Source organism: Electrophorus electricus, chromosome 12 (assembly GCF_013358815.1).
Source record: "Electrophorus electricus isolate fEleEle1 chromosome 12, fEleEle1.pri, whole genome shotgun sequence".
NCBI classification, from domain to species: Eukaryota; Metazoa; Chordata; class Actinopteri; order Gymnotiformes; family Gymnotidae; genus Electrophorus; species Electrophorus electricus.
Genome location: NC_049546.1, coordinates 3,209,713 through 3,219,712, shown reverse-complemented (window position 1 = coordinate 3,219,712; position 10,000 = coordinate 3,209,713). Strand labels below are relative to the sequence as shown.

General features: G+C 42.5%; 1 protein-coding gene across 12 annotated transcripts in view; it reads right to left on the bottom strand.

Moving 5' to 3' along the window:
* mical2b (microtubule associated monooxygenase, calponin and LIM domain containing 2b) overlaps positions 1-10,000 on the bottom strand; it is a 56,354-nt gene that overhangs the window by 19,372 nt on the left and 26,982 nt on the right. For 7 of the 12 annotated variants that reach the window (XM_035532085.1, XM_035532086.1, XM_035532087.1 and 4 more), the window contains exons 15-22: positions 9,984-10,000; positions 9,769-9,897; positions 7,977-8,108; positions 7,233-7,607; positions 6,728-6,826; positions 5,927-6,046; positions 4,713-4,808; positions 2,398-2,502 (exon numbers count right to left, since the gene is read on the bottom strand). The exon at positions 9,984-10,000 is cut by the window's right edge and continues 52 nt beyond it. In XM_035532085.1, the coding sequence (XP_035387978.1) occupies positions 2,398-2,502; positions 4,713-4,808; positions 5,927-6,046; positions 6,728-6,826; positions 7,233-7,607; positions 7,977-8,108; positions 9,769-9,897; positions 9,984-10,000 (1,073 nt within the window). The remainder of the gene's footprint in view (positions 1-2,397; positions 2,503-4,712; positions 4,809-5,926; positions 6,047-6,727; positions 6,827-7,232; positions 7,608-7,976; positions 8,109-9,768; positions 9,898-9,983) is intronic. The other 5 variants (XM_035532091.1, XM_035532093.1, XM_035532088.1 and 2 more) reach the window with 4 other exon arrangements.

Here is a 10,000-nt window from a genome sequence, read left to right as displayed (position 1 = left end):
CACAATCACAGATCGTGGTGGCAGGAGGGCTCTGGAATTGGCAATCTTCATCTCAGCCATAGTATCCCTCCACTTGCTACACTTCTTGGCTCTAACAGAGACCGGATCACCCCATGTCATGAGTTTGAGCAATCTGACTATATGTCCACTGGATCCCATTCCTTCCACTCTGTTCCAGACAATCTCAAGAGATCTGCTTCCTTTCATCTGTCATCATCAGCAACTCCTTATCCTTTGAACATGTAACAACTACGTTCAAAACTGCCAGGGAGGTACCAGTCCTCAGGAAGGCAACGCTCGACGGCTCCAAAATAACCAATTACAGACCAGTATCACTTCTCACTTTCCTCTCAGAAGCCCTTGAACGAGCAGTGTACAATCACCCAAATCCAGCTCCATGATCCCAGTCAGTCTGGTTACAAACTGGCACATTCAACAGAACCTGCCCTCATAGTAGTGACGGAGAGACTTCATGCTGCTAAAGCTGCCAAAGTGTCATTTGTCTCGATTCTTCTGGACCTTTTGGCAGCTTTTGACACAGTAAACCATATCAATTATACTCTCTGTTTTCTCTAGACTTAGTTTGTCTGGCTCTTCATGGAAATGGTTTCAGTCATATCTGGAGGGACCATCCTATCATGCAACAGAGAGGATCCACATCCAACCCATGTAAACTATCCACCGGGCTCCCTCAGGGCTCAGTATTAGGCCCTCTTCTCTTCTTTTTGTATATTTGTTCTCTTGGTGATGTAATATATTCTCACGGCTTCTCCTACCACTGCTATGCTGACGACACTGAATTATTTATGTCTTTCCCACCCTCCGACATGCAGGTTTCCAGAGGCATCTCAGCATACATGACTGACATTGTGTCATGGATGACAGCCCACCACTTCAAGCTCAACCCCAGTAAAAGTGAGCTTCTGTACATCCCAGGAACTCCCAGCCCTTACCATGACCTCACAATTTCCTTCGAGAACTCCCTGGTATCAACATCTGAAGCTACCCATAGCCTGGGCATAACTTTGGACAACCAGTTTTCGTTCTCATCTTTCAAATCTAACCCGGTCTTGCAGGTTCTCCTTTCTAACATATGAAGGATTCAGCCCTTTCACTTGCAGGAAGCTGCCCAGATGGTTGTGCAGTCTCTTGTGATCTCAAAGCTAGACTACTGCAACTTGCTACTTGCTGGTCTTCCACTAAGAGCCATCAGACCTCTACAACTTGTGAGTTCTTTACAACTTGCACAACTGGTCTTCAATCTTCTGAAGTTCATACATCACTCCACTGCTCCACTCCCTTCCAGTAGCTGCCTAGTTCACATCAGATTTAAAACCATGATGCTTGCCTACAAAGCTAAAAATGGACCAGCCCCTCCATACATATTGTCAGTGGTCAAAGTCCGATCCACACCTTGAGTACTTCAAACCTCAAGTATGGCTTGGCTTGAAATACCAAGCTTCAAGTCTCATGGAAGACAAGCATGGAGACTATTCTCTGTCCTGGCTCCTAGATTGTGGAACAAACTTCCACTTGCTGTCCGGACAGCAGAGTCCCCTGCAGTCTTCAAGCACAGACTGAAGACCCATCTATTTATGAAATATTTAAATGACCAATGATCCTGCTCCTGTGTTGACTAACAAAAACTCTAGCACTTATTGTAGGGTATTGTTTATTTCACTGATGTTGATTGCTCCTATGTTGACTAACTGAAGCTCTAGTACTTATGGTAGGGTATTGTATATTGCACTGAGTTTTGTATGGGATAGAGCTTGTGTGTTTTGCACTTCTAGGTGTCAGCATTGATCCCTGTATTTCAACAGCATTCAGGTTCATTGGTATCTTGGACTCTAACCTACTGTACTATCAAGGATGTATTCTAAGAGTAAAGGACAAAGCACTTTTGTAAGTTGCTCTGGATAAGTGCGTCTGCCAAATGCCATAAATGTGAATGTGAGATGCTGTGAACTGTATTACAGTGCTGCCAAAGACCAAATCAGATTGAATCAGACCAAAACCCAACCAGAAAGGCTCCCAATAGGTTCTTGTCAAATTTATAGACTTAAAGATGTTGGTAACACTAGAACTAAGTTGGCAAAACAACAACAAAAAAAAAATGCATGACAACAAAGAAATCCCATCGGCACAATATAACACATGAAACCAGATTATGGAAGCTGACATTAATAATTTAGTCTCTGACTTGGTAGTCAAACATGTGGGGAAAAAAAAGTCAAACTCATTTATATACTTGAATTAACCATGTACATTAAACCAATCAACCATCTTGGCATCTTCTGACTTCAATTACTTAATTACAGCTGGCCCAGAAACATGAAAGTTTTGGTTGTTTTTCATGGTGTTGAGTGCATCTAGGACCTGTCCTGGACTGCTTACCAGTGAGAGAGTAACCGGGTTGTTTGGTCTGTGGTCAGTTTCATACAGGATGGCCAGGGTGGCGGCCTTAACCCCTATCACAGACGACACCTTTCCCACAGTCCTCTAACCCAGCACAAAGAGATGGAGGGTAAAGGAAGGAAGGAAGTTACATGATACACATTTTATATATATATATATATATATATATATATATATATATATATATATATATATATATATATATATATATATATATATATATAAAATGTGTATATATATATACACACACACACACACACACACACACACACACAGAAATTATATTACTACATGGTAAATAATTTACCAGTAGGCATAGCAGAGTCAAAGAAAACCATCAGACCCAACATTCATGATATGCATGCTCCTGAGTTTGTGTAATTGAGTAATTAATTGAAACGGGCATGTTCAAAATAATAGCAGTGTGGAGTTCTATTAGTGAGGTCATACATTCTGTGAAAAAACAGATGTCAATCACGTGGCCCTTATTTAAGCATTCTAGCCAACTCATGTTGTACATGCATTTCTCTCTGAAAACCTAAGAAAAATGGGTCATTCCAGACATTGTTCAGAAGAACAGTGTACTTTGATTAAAATGTTGATTGCAGAGGGGAAAAAATATAAAGAAGTGCAGAAAATGATAGGCTGCTTGGCTAAAATGATCTCCAATGCTTTAACATGAAAAGCAAAACCAGAGAGACGTGGAAGAAAATGGAAGACTACCATTCTAATGGATCGAAGAATAGCCAGAATGGCAAAGACTAAGCCAATGATTAGCTCCAGGGTGATCAAAGACGATCTGAAGTTACCTGTGAGTACTGTGACAACTATAAGATGCCTGTGTGAAGCTAATCTATCAGCAAGAAGCCCCCGCAAAATCCCACTGTTTAAAAAAAAAAAAAAAAAAAAAAAAGACGTGCTGAAGAGGTTACAATTTGCCAAAGAACACATGGACTGGCCTAAAGAGAAATGGAAAAACATTTTGTGGACTGATGAAAGTAAGATTGTTCTTTTTGGATCCAAGGACTGCAGACATTTTGTCAGATGACCCCCAAACACGGAATTCAAGCCACAGTACACTCTGAAGACAGTGAAGCATGATGGTGCAGGCATCATGATATGGGGATGTTTCTCTTATTATGGTGTCGGGCCTATTTATTGCATACCAGGGATCATAGATCAGTTTGCATATATCAAAATACCTGAAGAGGTCATGTTGCCTTATGCTGAAGAGGAAATGCCCTTAAAATGGGTGTTTCAACAAGACAACGACCCCAAACACACTGGTAAGCGAGCAGCATCTTGGTTCCAGACCAACAAAATTAAAGTTATGTGTGAGTGACCAGCCCAATCTCCAAACCTTAATCTGATAGAAAACTTGTGGGGGAACATCAAATACTGTTTCTGAGGCAAAACCAAAAATGCAGAGTAATTGTGGGAAGTTGTCAAATCATCCTGGGCTGGAATACCTGTTCACAAGTGCCAGAAGTTGGTCAACTCCATGCAACACAGATGTGAAGCAGTTCTCAGAACAGTGGTTATACAACTAAATATTAGTTTAGTGATTCACAGCAATGCTAAATCCTAAAGATCTTTCAGTTTATGCAGTGTTCCCAATGCATGGAAATAAAAACTATTAGAAGGATTCTGAGCTTTACTCACGTTTTTAAACACACTGCTATTATTCTGAACACAACTGTATATATGAAAGCATTAAGTCAGGGGAGGATGAAAGCCAATGACAAACAGACTTAAACTGACTCAAACTGACTGATGTGAGCAACAGGGGTGTGGTTTCTGAACAAAAAGACATGCACAAACTAGTACAAACTATAACCACTCAAAAAGCAATTGTTAACTTTAACACAACTGCTACTTGTTCCAAAGAACATTGCAAACCAGTGTTATTTTAGTAAACTGTGGTATCAATTTACCAAGACCATGAACAGCATCAGTGTGTGTGGCCAAAAGTGTTAGAAGTATCAAAGTTCCTTTACTCCTGAAAAATAAACAATCATCCGTGTCCTAAAAATGAGCGTCACACCTGCAAAAACATCTGGGGTTGTGCAAACATGCCAGAGCTCAAGCTTCCCAGGGAGTGCTGAGGATCACACTGCACACACAACTTAGCACAGATACAGATGTGCTTGTGAACTCAGACGCAACAAGAGAAGAGAAAACGACAAAACAAACCCCTAAAAGGCTCCTCAGATGAACTAAAAGTGCCTCTTTACATGCAGTGGGTCAACGCGTTGGGTGCACAGCCATGCAAGATCGCTGTAAAGGTCAGATACCTGTTTGGAGGGATCAAGGCATTCTATGCGCTTGATTTCAGCCCGATCTGAGTGCCTGTGGGCACCAGCCTGCTGGGATTCAGGATGTCCATTACACTACAGTGAATAGGAACAGCACCCTCAGCATCACTAATATGGCTTTATTGAAACGACTTTACAGGTAGTTTACCTAGTAATTAAACTCTGATAGAAAGAATACTTACTGAATTATTAAAACAAATCTGAGTAAAACAAAAACATAGTTCTTCTGGGAAGTAGACTAGAGAACTTGGCCATGTATCCATGCAACTAAGCAGTGGGCACTAGAGTAACCACCACCACTGTGGCTACACCACTGCAAGCTCCTAGTGAGGGCCATTCATGGGTCAGTGGGTTTTCAGCAGCTGTGGTTTAAGAGGCTGTCAGTTGCACAGGGGAAGCAGGAACTCCACGGCAATGGATCCCCACCCAGTTTAATGAGAGCGCAATCCAGAGTGAACAGAGAACCTGGCCTTAAAAGTGGAATTTCTCTTGATTTATTGAAACAATATGAACAACAATAATAATAAAAAAACTTGCTGAAGCTACTTCTGCAGGTCATCCAATCCATATATGGAATCTAAGATGCAAAAACTGCTTGTTTGGAGATCACTGTTTCTTTGATGTCGTAAGAACAAACTAATTTACATAACTCCACCCAAAGCCTACAGCACCTTAGTCACACTCACTGACTTTGCAGTTCTCAGGTGTGTTTAATCTCTGACTGCTTTTTCAATGGGCCACAATCAGAACAGAGCTTATTTATCTTAGATCCTTCTAAAAGGTGCAGTAACAAACAGGCCATTTAATTTTAAGGAATAGAGAGGTTGGAAAATGAATATGTAAAAATAAATGATGACTTTTTTTTTTTTAAATATAAAGCAACGCAAACATTTTAAGTGAACCTCAAGGAAAAATCTAAAAGAAAATATAGGACAACACGATTACTGCAACAGAAGCCCTGAAATAGCTGTACATTTCACAGCAGCATGTTGAAGTGGAAAACAAATACAGCTTCCATTAACTGAAAAAAGTTACCAATATTAAACAATTATCAGTTAATAATATTAAACTACAGACAAGATTTTATAAAGGGCGCCCGATACAAATAAACAGAATGTACCACTATCAAGACTCAAGTTTTGCCCAACTCAAACATAAGAGGGTGTGTAGGGAGCCTGAGCCTGTCCTGTTACCTGCTTGGACTGAGCTGGAGGAAAAGGAGAGAGCAGACAGGACAGAGCAGAGCGCCCCGTGTGAGAGTGGACCACCTGGGGCTTAGCAGGGACACAGACAGGGGCGGCAGAGCCACAGGCCTGAAGAAAGAACGGAACAAAGAAGGAAAGAAAGAAAGGGTTATAGAATGAAAAAAGAAAGAAAAATAAATGAAGAATAAATGAAAGGAAAAAAAGAAATGAAGGGGGGGAAAAAAGAAAGAGCATGTGAGAAACAGCACACCAAAACAGAGAAGAACAGCAAGTGCAGGCAGGAGGAGGCTGGTTATAGAAATGACCAGTTACTAACTAGTTCCCTTCAAACATGCTGCTGTATGTGAGCTCTGCTCTGATCACGCTGAAACTGGGACAGAGTGGTCTTAAGCTAGCTCTGCATTAAAAACCCACTAAATATGTTTCTTCTAATATAGCACATCAATTCACTCATTTAATACCAAACAAAAACAAAAGCTCATTCTCCAATTTGTAAATCTAAAGACAATTTATGGCTAAAAACATCAATGCATGCAAGACAAAACATAATTCTATTGGATAAAGACAATCAGCTAGAGCTGATTGGTTCCACATAGAAGCCCTGAAACAAGGGGGAGAAAGTGACTGTTAGTCACACTTGCAAACAGAACTCATCAGTGGTCAGTCTGAGATGCAACAAGGCTAGCTGGGCCATACCACTTGTAATCGGGGTGCAGCAGATCAGGCAGGACAGTACTAGCATATTCTGTGGTAACGGGTGTCACAAGGCATCCAGTCTCTGACTATCACCTGAGGCAGTCTGCCTGAGAAGAGGTTGCTCAGCTGCTCCGCCCTCTCCTTTATACTCTTTCGGCTGAACTCTCGGGCACTTTGAGTCTGCACTTTCCTCTGCAGGCCATCAAAAAGGCAAAGTGAAAGAATGAAGCATCACATAAAGAAAGAAGACGAAGAAGTACCTTTCGCCTACAGCTAAGCTAAGCAATGAACAGAGAATTATTTGAGATGAACAACCTCAGACCCATGTCATGAGAGCTAGGACTGGAACAATGCTTTCCAGCAGTGTTGTTTTTCTGTGTTCATCAGCTTTCAGATTTGTGAAGTAGTCTGAACAAGAAAGACTCAATATTTTTCTAATCATAAATGCAAATTTGAATGGAGAAAGCTGCTACTGCTAACTAGAAACTGGAGCATGGCTGGACATTATAAACAGCTACAGTGATAGAGGATTGGCTCAAACGCAATGGACAGGGGAGTTGGGCCAAGTCTCTAGTATTTACATCACCACACCATTCACCTCACTGATCTTCTCCTCTAGCCGTTGTAGGAGTTGGAGCGTCTCTCCCAGAGCAGGTGTAGAGGAGAGGAGGTGTTTGGGTGAGCCGTCTTCTGGCGGGGCACCTCGGGGCTCCGGGAGATGACTCAGTTGGTGAACTGGCATGGGGGCGCCTGGAGAGCTGGGCTGAGGTTCAGGGGTTTGACGACTATACTGTGGGTCAGGGGTCTGATGGCAGGGCTGTGATTCTGAGGAATGGTGCCTAAAGGGTGGCTCTGCTGTGTGGGGGTAAGTCAGCTGTTCATCTGTGTGCTGGGGAGGACGCTGGGCTTCTGCGTTGCCATATTTGTAACTGGGCTGCGTCTGAGACTCCAGGAGTCTCAAGTAAGGGGACGGCTAGATGTGGGCACACAGAGCAGCATACAGACAGTACGTCAGTGAGCTGTGAGATTTAGGCTCACTAGGAAAGGAGAATCACTGCACATATGGTCATTCCTGTGGTGGTGGGGGGACATGCCCCCTCATAATTCCTGCTCACACTACTCATATGATGTGTTAGATAGGGTAGTGTCTCCTCAAAGTTGAAATGTAGCCTATACTGCTAAACTAATATGTGTACATGGTGGTGGTGGTGGTGTGTGTGTGTGTGTGTGTGTGTGTGTGTGTGTGTGTGTGTGTGTGTGTGTGTGTGTGTGTGTGTGTGTGGTGTGTATGTGTATACATACATGTACCCCTAGATCTTCTCTCTCCATAGGTTGAGCCTACCTGCCACTTTGGTTCGGGAGGGGGAGGAGGGGGAGGAGCCTGGTGTTTGGGCTTAGCAAAGCGAGGGTTTTCAGCCATGTCCAGAGAAAGGGACTTTGCAGCAGGACAGTCAGACTCAGCCTCAGGCTGAGTCTGGTTTACAGAAGCACAAGATAGAAAGCAAAAAGGGGAGAGGAAATGAAGAGAGAGCCATTTAGAGTGTGCATCTGTGTTCCTTAACTCCAGTCACGGAAAACCAGGAACACTTTACAGGTGAAGACGATGTTCCTGCTCCAACACAGCCACTCCAGCTACTGAAGGGTCTGATATTTCCCAGATGCATTCGTTTGGGAGTGCTAGAGCAGGAAAGGGTTAAGTGGCACACCTGTACTGGAATTTAGGAACCATAGAACAGACACTGTATGAAGACTGAACCTAAAGGTCTAATAATACCAAAAAGGTTATGCACAGAACTTGAATTCCCCAACCATTATCTAGGTGAACTCAGTGAAGACCCAAGGGGAGACCTGCCCCTTTAACAGAGCCTCACCTGGGTACTGCCCTCTGGGTTCATAAGCATATCACGTCGATTTGTCCTATAATGGACAGGTCAGACATGCTCATTACAAACACTGCTCATCTCAGAATCCATGACACCAGGAAACATACTGTTTGGCTGGGCTGAAGATTCATGAGAAATTGTAAATCACATTGCAATCCAACTACCAAATTTAAATGTCTTTACAACAACTTTTCAAGTCCCATTGCTTCAGATAATTTTAGTAAGGATAATTTATTAATGAGACAGTGGTAACTGCAACAGAAATTCATAGTTGAAATGTTTCTAAAAATGTTTTAAATCAGAGATTCATCACAACATAGCTGTGGAACATCACACATGTTCCTGATGTAGGAGTGCCAAAGCAGCTACTGAACAGAGAGTTCAGAGGTGATGATACCAGTAACATTACAACTAAAATCAATGTTTTATCTTATCTAAAAGGGCACAGTGAGGTCTGGTGCAATAGGTAGTCTGAACTCTGTGAGCAATCATATTTAAATCATGTATTTTTCCATCTTAATTTGTACCATGTTCATGCAATGTCAAATAACAACATGCCAATAGTTAGGTAATTTTTTATACTGTACTGAAGCCACAAAGACGCAAATTATGTCAATAGGAAATCTAAAACCTGATTTCAACCTTCTTCTTGCAGACCCGAACACGCCCTTGCCAAAGTGCAGAGCTAGATTAGCTGTCCTCAGTTACGGTTTTGGGTGCACAGACCTTTCAGATGCTGACATTTTGGTAATTTTGGGAAGGAACTGTGGTACTCTGACTCACTGCTCAAAGGCAGGTATTTAAACCGGATTAATGTCATGGTTAAGTGGTACACCTGGAGAGCCTTGCCTCTCTTTCCCTAGCCTGAGACTATGACTAATAGCATTACTGTATGTGCTCAACTCCATAATCAGTGAAAAGTATCCTGTAATTAGTGACAAAGACCACTGGGACAGCTGGAAAACTCTCAACAAAGGCAATCCCACCACTACACCTGGTTAACGAGATCCAGGAAGGCCATTTAAGACCACAGAAGCACATAGAAACTACTTCTAAGTGGTGATGACCCACTCAATGGAATTCACCAGCGTGGCTCTGGAAGTCAAGATCTTTCCACTGCTAGTACATTAGACTCAGCAAGCCAGCTAAACACCACCTCAGAAAAAGTGTGCTTCAAGATCACATTCACCTGTAGTTACTGAATAAAATTCCAGTCAACAAGTGCAAAAAAACTGACTCAGGAACAGCTACCTGTCGACGCACAGCACTGCTTGGTGCGTTCTCTTCAAACTTGGCCTGAAGTTGGGTTGCCATGGAGCGCACCTTATTCTCCTTCTGCTCCCCGCCCTCTCGTGCAAACGGAGCACTCTGATAGGACAACTGTAACAGAGACAGACCAATAAGTGCTGCAGCAGTTAGCATGGAGCTGCAACACAGAACACAGAGGCGTCGTCACTTAAACACACCTCTTCTAGGTAGTTGC